This window comes from Trachurus trachurus (genome assembly GCF_905171665.1).
Source record: "Trachurus trachurus genome assembly, chromosome: 21".
Lineage (NCBI taxonomy): Eukaryota > Metazoa > Chordata > Actinopteri > Carangiformes > Carangidae > Trachurus > Trachurus trachurus.
Genome location: NC_139899.1, coordinates 24,361,650 through 24,377,962, shown reverse-complemented (window position 1 = coordinate 24,377,962; position 16,313 = coordinate 24,361,650). Strand labels below are relative to the sequence as shown.

The 16,313-nt window shown below is 41.1% G+C and overlaps 1 protein-coding gene across 7 annotated transcripts in view; it reads right to left on the bottom strand.

Moving 5' to 3' along the window:
* Positions 1 to 393: 393 nt before the first annotated feature.
* Positions 394 to 16,313, bottom strand: part of cacnb4a (calcium channel, voltage-dependent, beta 4a subunit) — a gene marked incomplete at both ends in the record, with an annotated part of 41,946 nt that continues 26,026 nt past the window's right edge. For 3 of the 7 annotated variants that reach the window (XM_083996801.1, XM_083996803.1, XM_083996806.1), the window contains 12 exons: positions 394 to 657; positions 2,138 to 2,314; positions 2,441 to 2,536; positions 3,108 to 3,259; positions 3,398 to 3,507; positions 3,602 to 3,660; positions 6,278 to 6,358; positions 6,939 to 6,958; positions 7,107 to 7,186; positions 8,540 to 8,667; positions 10,189 to 10,311; positions 13,470 to 13,589. In XM_083996801.1, the coding sequence (XP_083852927.1) occupies positions 394 to 657; positions 2,138 to 2,314; positions 2,441 to 2,536; positions 3,108 to 3,259; positions 3,398 to 3,507; positions 3,602 to 3,660; positions 6,278 to 6,358; positions 6,939 to 6,958; positions 7,107 to 7,186; positions 8,540 to 8,667; positions 10,189 to 10,311; positions 13,470 to 13,589 (1,410 nt within the window). Of the gene's footprint in view, positions 658 to 2,137; positions 2,315 to 2,440; positions 2,537 to 3,107; positions 3,260 to 3,397; positions 3,508 to 3,601; positions 3,661 to 6,277; positions 6,359 to 6,938; positions 6,969 to 7,106; positions 7,187 to 8,539; positions 8,668 to 10,188; positions 10,312 to 13,469; positions 13,590 to 16,313 lie in introns of all 7 variants that reach the window. The other 4 variants (XM_083996802.1, XM_083996807.1, XM_083996805.1 and 1 more) reach the window with 3 other exon arrangements.

The window sequence follows — 16,313 nt, the reverse complement described above, 5'->3', positions numbered from 1 at the left end:
GAAGAGCCTAGGTCGCACACTATCACCTGCTAGTGTACGTCGCTTAACTACGAGCCACATCTGGGACAGATTCAGATCAGCTGCAGCTTTAACCTTCCCTCTCAAACTTAACTGAACTTTTTCTGGTCTTGTGCTACTGTCATATCCAGTTCCTCCCCTTGTTGACACCAAAGCAAGAGCAGGATTTTTAATTTTCTATGTTCGAATGCCCATTTGGCAGGAGCCGAGGCCAAAGGGAATATGAGGTACTACACATCAATACGAGTTTGTTACAGTCCAAATAAGTGTAGTAGTTTCATCATGTTACAGCAAAGCTGCCTCAACTCTTAGGTCCGTGGTGGTTGCTTAGAGAAAGACAGGCCTAGACTTTATTTCGCCAGCAGGTGCAACAGCTCAGAGCCGGTGCCTGGACTCCTGGCTGTAGCCGCCCGGTGATCCTCGGTTACGATGGGGCTTGTAAGAGTCCTGGTAAGGGTCCTGGTAGTCCTCCTCCATCAGAGGCGAATGGTCCCGGCTTTGCTGCGAGCCCGAGGACAGACGGTTGTGATTTTTCCGCGCCCGTTCGTTGTGGTAGTTCTCATCAGCAGGCATCAGGCTGCGGCGTTCGACAGGTGAAAGATCTGTTGTCGTGTGGTTGCTATTCCGGTTTCTTTGGGCCTGTGTACGAGAGGACATATTGGTTCTGTGCGGTGTTTGAACAGAGAAGTATCCATGCATAATTCATGGTTAGATGTGACACAAGTAATTCACATATTCCAATATTAGATTTTACCTCTATGCAATGTACAAGATTTTTAATACAAGAGAATGTAAAGGACTTCAAGGTTAAACTCTACTTTTAACACCTCAAAGTTACCCATGTGGACTCAAAAGACGGCTGTAAAATAGTTATAAAGTGTTAACCGTTTCCTCATTCTTGTAAACAAGGAAACAAATGAAGATCAAAGATTGAAAGCTTCTGTCTGCTCGTATTTAGTTAGTTGGAACGGTTTCCAGAAGCATCAGACAGCGAGCTGCACCTTCATCCACTTATTTCCTGCCAATCCATATGCTACAGTACGGTACCAAACACACATAGTTTTGCCAATGTTTCCCTCGTTAGGCTGCTTTGGATGGAGCTCCAGAGCCTTGAGGAGAGACAGTCAAAGGATACAGAACCTTTTTTGAATCATCTTTTATGTAGGTGTACAGAACATCCTGAGTATCTGGACTGAAAGCAAACACTTTACAGCAACCTTGTAAGACTCAAGGAGAGTGTTTGATGCTCAAAAGATTTGAGCTATGCTTTAAGCTTGAGGCTGAAGAACCTGCAATAACACTTTTATCAAAACATTATTACCTTTAGTGTCTTTTCTCCCTGTGCACTTTTACAAAATGGGATGAGTAATCAAACTTAAAGGGATAGTTCAACATTTTGGCAAATTGGCCCATTGCCATAATCTCTATAGTTTTAGGAGTAGGTTCGTTACCTTTAATTGTCGGCGCAAGCTATTTTTAGAACGGCGGAGCAGAGCCGCGAGCTGTTCAGAGCTACGCTACGGAGGCTAATGGGATTTCTTGGTTTCCCTCATCAAACTCATCAAATACACAATCCAACAACTCCAAAACGTTCTTGTGGACAAGTTGTGACCTACACATTCACCACGTTATGAGATAATAACAGAACGTTACGAGACTGAGTTGTTTTTGAGGTAAATTCATACGAAACAGCTGATGCGTGTTCCTGTCGGGGGCAGTTTTTCAGCAAGCAGTCTCTGCATTTGCCTCGAAAACAACTCTGTCTCATAACGCTCCGTTATTATCTCATAGCGTGGTGAATGTGCAGGTCACAACTCGTGACCTGCATGTGAGCGTTTTGGAGTTGTTGGATTGTGTATTTGATGAGTTTAATGAGGGAAACCAAGAAATCCCATTAGCCTCCGTAGTGTAGCTCTGAGCAGCTCGTGGCTCTGCTCCGCCGTTCTGAAAATAGCTTGCACCGACAATTAAAGGTAACAAACCTACTGCTATGACTATAGGGATCATGGCAATGGGCCAATTTTCCAAAATGTTGAACTACTGTATCACTTTAAAATTAATCTACTAGAGAAGAAAGTACAGTATAACTTTTTCTATTTTTCTTGCTTGACAAGTTCACCTGAATGGCAGCAGGATATGGGGAGAGAGCGGTGGAGCCCAGGTTGCGGCCAAGCAGGGGGTTGAGTGGCGTGCTAAGGGAGGTGTGTGTGGCACGCCAGTACGCCTCCAGGTACTCCGCCAGATGTTCACATGCATCTTCCAGCTGGTTCTCATCCAGGATAATATCAAACATCTCCTGCAGTTGGATAGGAAGAGAAAAAAAAGTGTTCAAATATTCACCACAGGTGGCTGCAGAATAAAAACTAAACGAAGTGGTTGTTACTTGTGTAGATTTTAAAAGGGTGTTTGACATTTTACTTACAGTGGGACACTGTGAAAGTTTCTCAGCTGCAACAAGCTGCACATTCAAGTGTTTGCTTTGAGATTTCCCTCTTGATTTGATCAGCCGCTGGAGGACCTGTGAGCAGGACGGACGGGGCGCGGCAGAAAAACACAGGGAAATATCTCCAATTATGGAATGAACATCAACTACAGAGTCCTACCACTCAGTAAAACAAGACACACTCTTACAGTACAGCTAGACAGTGCTCTTTATCTCCATCTCCACTTCCTATAAATTACAGCTGCTCTGCAAACATCATAGCTGCTCTCTCTCTATGCATGTTTGGGAGATGAGATTAAGTTTCCAGAAAATCAAACCAGCACAAGTAATAACACGCCTGTCACTACTCCTATAGGCTCAAACTCAAAGTGTAACAGTCATGCTTTCTGCCTCAGACTCCCTCGTCTCCGCCTGGATGGGTTCTCTCATATTTCACTTTGAAATGTAAATAGCAAAGGGAATAAAAGTAAAACTGTTTCTGAGTTTCTGTTTGACATATTAATCTGCATGTAACAGCCTGCCTGGGCACAGTAAGTTATTTTTCATCACTTTTAAATAATGTTAATCCTCAAAAGATAACAAATCTTTTGACGATATACAGCTTCCTTCTGCTGCTAGGAGAGAGTGGCAAAATCTTCAATCTTACCTTAGGTGAGGAGACTTTAACGTGGACGATAATGGGTGCTAATGAGGTCTTGATGAGCTGTCCCGGATGGTTAATTGTGTCCGCGTCCAACACCACCAGCTGCAGAGACCTGGCCAGTTCAAAGATCCTCTCTATTTCACTCTGGACCTCGGCTGCAAGAGGAAAACAGAACACACAGAGCACAACAAGAATGAACATAAAGGAAAATGTGCTGTTATTTAATATAATATTCACAGATGGTAGTAGTAGTACCACCTACAATATGTGCACATCATTGAGTGAGACTTTACCAAGGCTGGAGCGGGTGTTGGATCTCTCAATGATGGCCCTCTTACTGGGGTTGTTTAGTACTGACCTCTTGGCCAACGATATGTCGGCTGTTACCCTTGTGATGGATATCCTGCAACGACAACAACGACGACAACAAATCTTAGATGTCACGCAGCAGAGGAGGATGAGCAGTGACAGGTGCTGCTTTTATTTTGGCTGCTTACCTCCCATCAAACCTGTGCTTGAGAAAGTCGAACAGCGCCTTCTGCATCATATCCGTCACCTACATTCATGAGGTTTGGGAGAAGAGAAAAGGAAGGGGAAGGAGAAGAAGAGCATGTAATTAAAGACTAATTAAGCAAGGAGGCCGACGTCAGCATCCTTCCATCCATCAGCATCTAGTGAATCGGCTACATAGCAGCAAACAAGTCAGAGTGATCCCTTATTATTCATTCTAGTGCCGTGGAGTCAGGCTGCTGAATTAAACACATTTTCTTCTCTCCTGGCTCTGTGCATGACGAACACGGGCCACATTAAATAAAGTGATTAGGAGCTACAATGAAAAGTGTCGCAGAGACCAATGCACAGGTGATGAATTGGGGCAATTAACACAGCGAAGCCTTATACAGTTTGAGCTCCGGCTGATGAATAAGAGTTGCCACTCCGAGGCCTTGAACTGAAATAGAAAAAGTCAAGATGAAGGAGTCGCTTCTGTTCAGAAAAGTCATCCTTAAAGACAAGTCGGTCCGCCGTCCAGTTTGACTCGAGGCGACAAATCCACGGATACATGAATCTAAACGGGCAAAGCACTGCGTTTAGCTGCGCCAGCTGTCACTCTGATTAGTTGGAATGAGCCTGACAGTGACAGCGGCTTGACAGCGGCTTCATGTCCTTTGAGCTGAAACACAGAGCGGTTGTCAAATGAAAAGAAAAAATAGTACTATTAAAACGTGCAGTGACTTTGTGGATCAAAAGGTGATTAGTTTACAACTACACAGCAGCAGTTACTCAAGCAGCATGCTGTTCTATACTCCTACTCTACTACAGTTGACTTGTTTTGCATTTATAAAATGATGATTAACATCACTAACAGCATATAAAGTAGCTCAAAAAGCTGCAACACTAAAACGCCACTTGTATAATATACAGTATAGCTGTTGAATACTGTGTATTGTAATTATATAACAATGCCACAGGTCATTGTGCTGCTTCATATAGTCGGTGGTAACACTTCCGTATTTAAACTTAGTCCCACATGTTCCACCTATCATGTTTTACTTTAGTGTTTGTCAATTACAAGATATATTTGTGTTTTTTAGGAACCAAAAACCACCTCAGTGTAGTTTTAAAACAAAAAAAAAACTAAATCATGCATGGTTGGATGGTGGGTACAGGTGGGCAGAGCAGTGACTGCTTTGTTGTGACATCACAAAGTCACAGAAGTCCTTGCAGCTCATTTAAGGCTCAGTTTCTGAATACAAACTGTGTACATTTCTCTGTGGACTGAGCACTTTTACACTTCCATAGTATTAATACAGAATCAAGACTTGGTCCACAATCACAAAAAACGAAAAAAACAAATAGAAATGTCACTTTATACAATATGCAACCTTCACGTTTACAATGTTTAGAGAATGTGTGGCCGTGCTAAATTAAATATTTGCTTGGGTAAAACACATGAAGACTTGTTCCAGTGCTGACACCAGATTGACATTACACTTATAACACACAACACTTATTCACCACCCCTATGATTAATAAAGGGAACTACTGTACACCCTTACTGGTTGCACTGCTCACATTGTCGATCATGAGCTTTCCAGCGCCGAAGTGACCAATAAAGGTAAAAAAAAACAAAAAACATTTAGTAAAAAAAAAAAAACCTTGAGCACAGTGCACATTATTCTCTGCTTCTAATATCAATCCATGCTACACTTTTTTTTTTCTTTTTTCTCAGACTGACGCAGTTTACCCAGAAGGTTGTTACCACGGCAACACTAGAATGGGAGGCATGGACTGTGATTCCATGACAACTGACTCCTGGGCTCCCACCTCCCACCATCTCCTCCTTGGCCTCCTTTTATTGTTTTTGTCCTGTGGTTCCCAATAGTGACTGATTATCAATGGCAACTTTCAGTTTTAATGCGTTTTATCTCTTTGTATTAGCCAGAGCCTGAAGACACAATGCAACACAAGGTACAACTCAGCCTGGCCCATAATGGCTGCAACTGTTACTATTAAATTTTTTTTTTTTAATTATTATTATTAGGCTATTATTTCACTGCTTATTGTTTATTCAACAGAGAAAGTGCACAACAAATATATTGCATCAGATGTAGCTAAAAGTTTATTTTGTGTGCCAGGGTCTGTAGTGGTTATTTTAGCCAAATGGGTTAATATGAAAAGTGTAAATCATATAAACTATAATAAACTGTAAACCCAATCATCATTTTCTACATGCAAACAATCTTTGTGCTTCGATTTCACAATAAACGCATACTTATTGGCTTCAGAAAGTAATTGCAGGGGGGCATCGTTTAGTTCAGTTGGTAGAGCTGGCGCCCCATATGCAGAGGAGGCTATAGTCCTTGCTGCAGTATTGAATCCCGAGTCCGGTGGCCCTTTGCTGCATGTCATTCCCCATCTCTCATCCTCCCATTTTCTGTCTCCTTCTCGACTATATGATCAATTAAAGGTGAAAAAGCCCAAAATATACTTTAAAAAAAGAAGAAAGTAATTGCAAAATACCTTTATAAAAGGCTATCAATAATAAAATGGTATATTTCCATTATCATCTATAGAGAGCAGTTGGCTAAGTAATGCAAGGATGACTAGATTTCACTTTTGGCTGTGAAGCAGAGGCTGAGTAATATGCCTTGAGGAGCAGCGGCGCGTCCTACCTCATAACCTTTCAGGGACGGTCCCACCAGGACAACCGGCCTCATGGAGGGAACCACGTCATAGGGAGGGATGTGTTCAGCCTGGAGGGACGGGAGCACACAGCAACGGTCACACTTTGACTTTATTAGCAAGTGTCTCCAAGACTTCTTCTTCCAATCTGTCTTTAGTTACTAGAGTGGCGCTTTAAATTTTCTTCCATGATCATTTATAGAAATAATCATTTTTAAAAAATTGTGATAATACACAATATTTGTTTAAAATCTGATGTGACAAGCTAGAAAAAACGTTAATTTAAGAAGGAATAAAAGTTTCTGATATGATAACCTTTTCTAGGCTGGAAGGAGTTCCCACAAAATTAAATTTGTGTCACTTTTCATTATCTGTTCACTGCTATTCAACTGACTTAGATTTCACAAAAACATAATAGAAACCACAAAAACAAATTTGAATAATTCAGCTAAATCAAATAAGATACACTCTCCATAATAATAATAATGTATAGAGGACTTCATTTACCTTCACAGAGCTAAAGTTGTGAACAAATGTTTTTTCATCAGTAAATATAGATGTCTGATAACTATACTTATTACTATGATCATTATTAGGAGTTAAAGTAGAATCAGAACATGAATGGAAATGTAAAGAAGTCCCCATACTCACCACTTTCTGTTTCTGCTTCCCTGAAAAAATAAATAAATAAATAATTATTGTGTACAGTGCAGTGGGACTAAAAAACAAACACTCCTCACACATACTGTACAACTCCCTCTGAGCATCTAATGTCAGGACTGTTTTCTCTCAGAAGACTTGTGTGTCTTTGGGACGAACCTGCAGAGTTGGGGTTTGGCTTGAATGTGCCCGACACCATTTCCCCAAGACTGGAGGAGGAGTTCCCACTGGATTTACTGCTAGTGTGACAACAGAGAGCAGAGAGAGACAAGTGATCAAGTAAAACACAGAAAGAAAGACGCCTTCAACAACCCCCTGGAGAATAGGTGAGTGTCCTTAAAGGGATAGTTCACCCAAAATTCAAATTTCGCTCATTATCTACTCACCCTCATGTCGACTAAGGGCTGGGAGAATTTTCAGAGTCCTCCGTGCCTTCTCTGAGTTACGGGGGGGTCCGCGCAGCAGTATTTGTCCATATAATGGTTGTGAATGATGCTCACTTTTCTTCGTTCAAAAAGACACACCAAAAAACATCCAAATACCTCCATGCTGCTCGTCCGTAATGTCCCTCTTGTATTGAAGCCCCGACATGAGAAATTGTTCCGCCGGTCAGTGCAAAGACACAGAAAGAGCAGTGAACTGAGACACTGGGAGCTTCCGCTACAAACAAGCTTAAAATATAGACTTATTAAATTTTTTTCGGAACAATTTCTCATGTTAGGGCTTCGATACAAGAGGGACATTACAGACAAGCAGTATGGAGGTATTTGGATGTTTTTTGGTGTGTCTTTTTGGACGAAGAAAAGTGAGCACCATTCACAACCATTATATGGACAAATACTGCTGCGCGGACCCCCCCCCCCCCCCCGTAACTCAAAGAAGGCACGGAGGACTCTAAAAATTCTCCCAGCCCTTAGTCGACATGAGGGTGAGTAGATAATGAGAAATTTGAATTTTGGGTGAACTATCCCTTTAAGGCAACACATGAAAACAGAAAAAAAAAACATTTAGCAGGATTGGATGTAACTAACTGGAGCAGTGACCATGTTTTCATGTTACTTCCATATCAGTGTCGTGGTCGTTGAATTCAAAGAGGTCAAAATAAACAAACACATGAAAGAAAAACTGACATAAAAAACATTAGATTAATTAAATTAAGTCATAAACTAAAAAAAAACTATAATTTTATTACTGTAAAGGTTAAGGGAGTAGACAAACTGTATTTTGCAATATAAATCTAATAGCTTAGCCTTTAATAAAATCTCTCGAGGTGAGAGGTCTTTTTTTCCATGTTGTAAGTGAGGAGAGATAATGGCGCTCAGCATCTCATCTCTAATCACCTTGGAGGATGAAACACATCGCCCCATCTGATGGAAAATTCTGCAGTGGCTGCGACCCAGGCGCACCTCTGAGCGCCTGGACCACACAGCACCGCTTGGCTTTCATCCACCTGACTTCCTCCCTATCTGCCAGGCTCTAGTGGCTCTCTCCCCTCAGAAAAACCCTCCATCAAACCCTCTTTATCCCTCCTGATCCGTGTGTCTACGCTGCTGATTCCTCTCACCTCCCAGTCCTCCTCCCTCTCTACTCACCCATGGAAGCGTCCTCTCTTCTGCTCCTGCTGGAGTCGGATGTTTTCCAGCTTCAGGGGGCTTGGGATGAAGCCGATGTCGCAGCCTTCCTTCACCAGGCGGCCGATCCACCAGTCGTTGTTGTACTTCTATAAAATAAAGAATAAAAAAAGGGATAAATTATCAGGATTTTCTAAATATTCTGCAACATGCCTGGTAATAACTATTTAAAAAAATATGTTTATACCGTAAAATTAGCAATAGATTTACAATCTGATCCTAAAAACTTACTTTCATTCGCTGTATTCCAACCTGGTTCTGCATTATCTCATACCCTCATCATGCAACTAGATACAGAATCAAGAAGAAGAGCCTACATATATATAATATTAAAAAAAATGGTTGGTCTCAGAAATGTTTGGCTGATTCATGGCTGAAAATCTGTTTCTTTTCATTAAAATACAATTGTTTTCCAGTCAAAATCAACATTTATTATACAAAGAAATTCTCTTGGCTATAATATTTAGATGTTCGGGTTCTCATGCATCATCCAGAAGCATCGTCATCATGCTGCAGCAGGACAACGAGCTCAAACATGAAGCTGCCAGAGTCTATAGAGGACGAAAACATGAAGAACGAGGAGTCCTGCAGCAGGTGGTCTCCCCCACACAGAGCTCTGATCTCAATATCATGCAGTCTGAGATCATATGAAGAGACAGTAGATGCTGAGACAGCTTGAATCCATAGAAGATCTGTGGAAAATTCTCCAAGACGCTCGAGGATAACTATACCTGCCTTTGAAAAGTGCAAGTACACTGAGAAGAACTGATGCTGTTTTAAATGTAAAAACTCCAGGTTTCAGCTCGTCCATTGATGACTCCAGCTTTGTGAGCGATTGTTTCATCTTGTTATGCTCCTCTCTGTATTTTTCTGTCCTTAGCTTCTCCAATTTTGCGAGTGTTATGGACTGCATATGTTGCATGCCTTCCATCACACTACTAACACTCAGATATCGATCTTTTTCATTCTGAATGAGGTCAAACAAGTAAAACAGATCTCTTCATGGTAATGTCTTTGAAAGCATCCTCACTCATGGAGTCAAATAACACCAGGCAGAGTGACTCTTCCACTGTTAGATTCATTATTTTTTGGAAAAACACAAGTCTAGTGCTTCAAGATGTTAGAAATTTGTTGTATAACAGGTTGTATAACAAATGGACAAACTCTATATAGTCTACTGATGAAGATAATCTAATTTGGAAGGTTAAATTCAGGGGTGAGACAGTTTTCTCTCTTATGAGTTTGGTTGCAGCCACTTTCTGTATCTGTCTGGTTTGGATAACTAGTTTTGTGATGTTGCCATGGTTACCTGCATCTCAGTCCATGTTTTTACACAATTTTAAACACTTAAGCTGTTGGCTGGAGCTAAAGCATATTATATTAGTGGACGGCTGCCAGCCAATCACAAAAGAGCGTTGTCTTTTGGTAGTGAAAGAACAGTTTTGGTACCATGGTCCAACCCCATGAAAAAAAAAAGTTGATTAGATACACAGAAACACACAAAAGCAGATGTGCTCATGCGATTTACAAAGCGAATGTGAGTGTACTAAATTAAATCCTCCGCACGGCGCCACAGGTTTTAACGTTACTGGATGGCGACTGAATTGTACCTCTTTGATGTGGAGGAAGTCCTTGGCATCAAAGGAGACGGCGGTGCCAGCCACAGGAACATCCTCATCCAACGCACCACAGTAGCTGACATTGGTCCTCACAGCAAAAGCCACCGCTTTGGTCTGAAAGGCAGACAGGGCGAAAAAAAAGTCATCAGAGCAATAAAACAGCAAAGGAAGAATATGATCGGTAAAGGTGACATACAGTATATTGATGGTAAAGGTGACATATTCTTTGAAATTCGTTTATTTGGATAAAACCCCTTGAGATGTACCATCTCGTTTTCGAGGGGGGGTACATAAATTGATACAGATTACATAATATTAAACTTGATATCATGATATTGATATATTATAATGTGGAAATACAACAGTTTCTAACAGATGCAGAAGCAGTAGTCTACACATGGAGATACACTAGTGAGTTTCCCCACAGGGGAGAGTCATTGCAGCACCGATGTGCTCATCAATGCCTCAGCCCAGGGCCGTTGCATGGGGTAAGAAAGTGATGGCAATTCTTGGGGCCCACAGTAGGGCCCACAAATACCCTCAGTTTATTGCAGCCTCCTAGGCCAGAGAGCACTGAGGCCTTTGCAGTACATGTTCCCCAACTTTGGAAACTCTCTCCCCTTGGATCTCAGGCAGGCAACCTCAGTATCTTCTTTTAAATCCCTTCTTAAAACGCACTTTTATCGACCTTCCCTTTTCCTACTGTAACTTGATTGTATCGTATTTGCTGCTGCTTTTATTGTACTCTTTTTAAATTGTTATTGCTCTATTTGTTAATTATTGTTTTAAATGTGAAGCACTTTGTAATTTTAATTTCGATAAGTGCTAGGCTATAGAAATAAAGTTATTATTATCATTATTATTATTATTATTATTATTATTATTATTATTATTATTATTATTATTATTATTATTATTATGTTATTACACAGATATGACACAGTAATTACACAGGAATTGTCTAAAACATTACCGTCTCTTACTGAATCGATACAGGATGCTATTATATCCCTACTCTAATGCTACACTATGTTTTCAAATGACATTATAACAAGAGAAGCTTTGAAAAAAAAAGTTTAATGAGACATAGTGGAGAAGTACTATTAAATCAGAACGACAGGGAAGTTAAAGATAATACATAATGTATGAAAAATGTGGTAATGAAAAGTCAGGAGGCACTTCAGTGTTTTCTCTCAGAGGCCCCAGAATTACTAACAACAGCCCTGCATCAGACAGCTTCACACATGCGGCGAGCCTGCAGTGAGGGGCGGGTGGTGGTGCTACAGAGATGCTATTTCAGACCTCCTGTCTGACGAAGGTGGCCGCCAGACATCAGCAGTGGTTATCACACCGCTAACACAGCACATGGCAGCAGAGGAGCTCAATCCAAAGATTAGCTCCTTCAAACACATCACATCTTACATATCTTTATCATTCTTCACCTTGTTGTTTATATGTTTTGTACTGTACTATGATCAATAATACAGTGAACTAGATAATGATAAGGTGATTTTTGGTGGTTTTTACTTCTCTTTTCTTGTACTATTTTGGTTTTAATTAAACCTTGTATATCTACAACTGATTAACTTTTACATCTTGATTATATTCCAATATATAAACTGTTATTGTTGTTAGTCACAGTACAGTAATCATGATGAATCGCAACATTTTTCACTTGTTGAAAATGTGCCAAGAAATATTGTATTAAACGAGTGTTACATAAAGGAAAGATACGCTTCATTATGCACAGTTAACTTAAAGGGATAGTTCACCCTAGAATGATATTTCGCTCATTATCTACTCACCCTCATGTTGACTAAGGGCTGGAAGAAGTTTCGGAGCCCACCGTCCCTTCTCTGAGTTACAGGGGGTCTTAGCGTAGCAGTGCATTTCAATGCCATGGTAGCAAAGGGACACCAGAGCTCTTCGTAAAAAAAACACACACAAAAAAACATCCAAATACCTCCATGATGCTCGTATGTAATGTCCGTCTTGTGCTGAAGCCCCAAATTGCGGAATTGTCCCGAAAAAAATTAAATAAGTCCACATTCCAAGCATGTTTGTAGCATTAGCTCCCAGTGTTGTTGTCCGGTCTTCCGCTGCCAGCGCGCATGCGCAAGAGCACATGAGAGCACTGAGACCGACTCGAGTCTCAGTGCGAACATCGCGCATGCGCGCTGGCAGCGGAAGACCGGACAACAACACTGGGAGCTAATGCTACAAACATGCTTGGAATGTGGACTTATTTAATTTTTTTCGGGACAATTCCGCAATTTGGGGCTTCAGCACAAGACGGACATTACATACGAGCATCATGGAGGTATTTGGATGTTTTTTTGTGTGTGTTTTTTTTACGAAGAGCTCTGGTGTCCCTTTGCTACCATGGCATTGAAATGCACTGCTACGCTAAGACCCCCTGTAACTCAGAGAAGGGACGGTGGGCTCCGAAACTTCTTCCAGCCCTTAGTCAACATGAGGGTGAGTAGATAATGAGCGAAATATCATTCTAGGGTGAACTATCCCTTTAATGATACATTAACCAAAAACAAGGACAAATATTAACCCTGGAAATATGCACCAATTGAAACTGTAAAAAGAGACAATTTAGCTGTGACAGAGCATGCATTAAAAACAATTTGCATTATGTATCACATTAACTTTAACAGCCTATACTTTGACAATACGTTGTATACCTCTAATATCACTAATATTTTAGTTTCACTGAGATAAAATTATCAGAATAAGAAATGTTTCATCACATTGCTGCTGATCTGCAACCAGAGGCTTTTCCTCACGTCACAGTAAGAAAACCAAAGGTGTAAATGAGAAAATGAGAAAATGAGGAAATGAATCATGACTGAACGACAGGCAGCTGCTTTAGTTTCAGCGTTGGCTGCTAAATTGCATGTTAACTCACTGCTAACTCACTAACTGTTATGACTTCACTGTCTGGGACTTTACTTAGAATAGATCATGGTTAACATCAACAGTAACACTTGTGCTGGGTGGCATGGGGGCACTGTGGTTGGCACTGTTGCCTCTCAGGTTGTGAGTTTGATTCCCAGCTCTGGGTGTGGTGAGAGTGTCAGATCTCTATACGCACTTTGACAACCTTTAGACAGTCACTACTGCAGCAGTATTGAATCTTGTATCTTAACTTGTGAGATGAGATTACGTGTGTTCAAGTTCTGTTTGTGTGATATACAGTACAGTGCAGTACGAAGCTTTGCTGTCGATAGAGAGTAGATACTGTAGTTCCCAGTGCAACTGACCTTTGCCCTCTCGAGCTGAACAGTGGCCTGCTGCTCCTTCTCCTGCCGGCCGCCCTCCTTTTCCTCCTCCAGGGACACATCCGAGTCTGATGGTCGGCTTGTGTAGGAATCAGCTGAGCCCTGGAGCAGCAACAGGACACAGAGGATGGGAGTTATTTACTACCAGTGGAGATTTAAATGACATGTGCTGTATTGGTGAAATTTGTTGATGTGACACGGATTAATCTCGACATCCAAGAGGTAAAATAATAATAATTTATAATGTGCAGTTTGACAGGTCCAACAATTAAATGCAAAAAAGTGCAAATAGATGCAGGACATAATAAGAGCCTGTTTCTTAAAACCAAAGAGATGAAGCAGTGTGTGTGTGTGTGTTGCTGTGTCATGTGACTCCTCTCCATACAGGATCAAAGGGTAAGAGATTAAAGACGAAGAACCGTCTCATGGAGAGGGTTCAGAGAGAAGGTGTGTGTTTTTTGCAGTGGAGGTTGAGGCTCAGGAGGTACAGCAGGCTGTCCTCTAATCAGATGGTCAGTGGTTCAAATCCCCAGCTCTTCCTGCATGCTGAAGTGCCCTTGGGCAAGATATTGCAGCTTGAAGTGAGAAGTTGTAGATGAGGATAGAAAACTACTGCTTTACTTTAATTTAAAAAATTCAAATATAACAACTTATTTATTTAATCTTGAGTAAATATGAATTTGAATGTCAGAGGCATTTTCCCCTTCTGTCTGCAGAAAAGCTACTAAACCTTGAGTGAAGTCAGTGCTTTGCTACACTGACCTCTATGGGTTGGAAGTCTGTTGCACTTCTAACAACAGAGAGACTCAAAATACAAGTTAAGGCAAAATGCGAATCTGAAGCTGTAATCATCTTCTCTCCATCTTTTCCTGGGTTATGAACTGTTCAAAAAATCTCATCAAGTCTTGGTGAAATTTTGGGAATGTATGCTACATTATTCTAAACCATATTCCCTTCCTCACCGAGTGTTTAACTATACACTTGTGTTATTGCAAGTCCTTCCTCCCTGCAGCTGTCAGACTCCACAACAAGCGCTGTTCTCAGCACAAATCATAATTGGAATCTACTCTATTATAAATACTGCTTTCTTTTTTACTGCTATTGCTATTTGCTATTTATTACCTGTGCTATACATTCCTTTGCTGTTGTCTGCTGCTGCAACCGCTGTATTTCCCTATTGTGGGAAGAATAAAGGATTATCTTATCTTACCTTATCTTATCTTAAATGATGACGGTGGATACTGCTGTTTATTATTGAATCTATTTAAAATCTCCCATAGGAGCTCAGTGGCCATATCATTTGCATGTGATTGAAAGGTGATAATTCACACTATACTATTATAAGCTGCAGTTATTTACGTCTTTCCTTCAGTCTGTATGTCTGGTCCAGGATATTCTGGTTTGTAAGGATGTTTCTTGGCGAGTCCTTAAAATTACTGGTTGTAATGTTTTTGTACGGTGTGTGTGTGTGTGTGTGTTTGTGTGTACTTCTGGGACTCAGTTGGTGTCTTGACCCCCCCCCCCCCCCCCCCCCCCCATCACCACAGCGCCTCAGGCTGCAGATCAGTCTCATACCATCACTATCACGGGAGTCATCTCCTTCCTCCCTCCCTCACCCCTCATCCTTATTAGCCACAAGTCAGTGGCTGCTGGGTTAGAGGGGCAGTAAAACCGCCCACCCACTTACTCAACACACACAGAGAGACACACAGAGAGAGAGAGAGAGAGAGAGAGAGAGGGAGATAGTGAACCGGAGAGGCAGCAGGATTACGACCGACTGGCTGAGGAAAATGTGCAAACATAAACAGAAGTAACAGTGGCTGCACAGAGACGCTGCTGGGGAGTCTCCCCCTACCCCCCACCCACTCCCACCCCCAGCACAGAGCGTTACTGCAGCTCCAATGTGCTCATCAACCTCCAGCCTCACATGCGGGGAAGCTGCCCACCCTGCAGTGAGGGGTGGGCGCTGCCGAGGAGACGTCTTAGTGGAGACATCAGCAGTGATGATCACACCACATCCACAGCAGCAGCAGCAGCAGCAGGAGCAGGAGCAGACCTCGAACCAAGGCCGACCGGCTTTCAACACAGTACAAAGATGAGGCTCCTTTAATACTGTCTTTTATATACAGTAGACTCGTATATTCCACCTTATGTTTTTTTTATCATCCTCAATCTCATAACTCTAATCTATTTTTTTCTTCACTATGAACTACGGGGCTGTGATACTAAATAATTTAGCTGATTAATTTGGCTGCTTCTTGTCTCTTGGTGAAGATATTTTTATTCTGTGTAAATTGATTTAATAATTGATTTTTTTTTTATAGCATACAACACACAAAATCAAGAAAGAACAAGAAAAGAAAAAATAAATACTGATTCATTCCAACATGCAAAGATAATAATTATATAAACAGAATAATAGCATATAAAAGGCTGGTTAAAAGAAAAAGAAAAAGATACATTTGCATAGAATATAATTATCAATATCATCGTACATATTTTGGTCAGATAATTGTGTTTTCCTGATGTAAAGGTTGCCTCGCAGTAAATATTTTGTCCTCCCTTTGTTTAAGTTGAGAAAACATTAAAAAACACTCAGACAGACCAACTTCTTAAAGGTGTACAGAAAAGAAAATTGAACTTGAGCCCACTTTGGGTCATAAAATTAATGTGATAACTCATCTTTCAGACGTTGTAGGCCAAACTTTGTGCAAAATTCTATTTTTGAGTAAATCCCGGATGAAAGTGTGTATTTTTTTTTCCGCATTGGATAATGCAGGCGCACGGATTATACGTCAGCCTGTACACGATTCACCAGCCACTGAT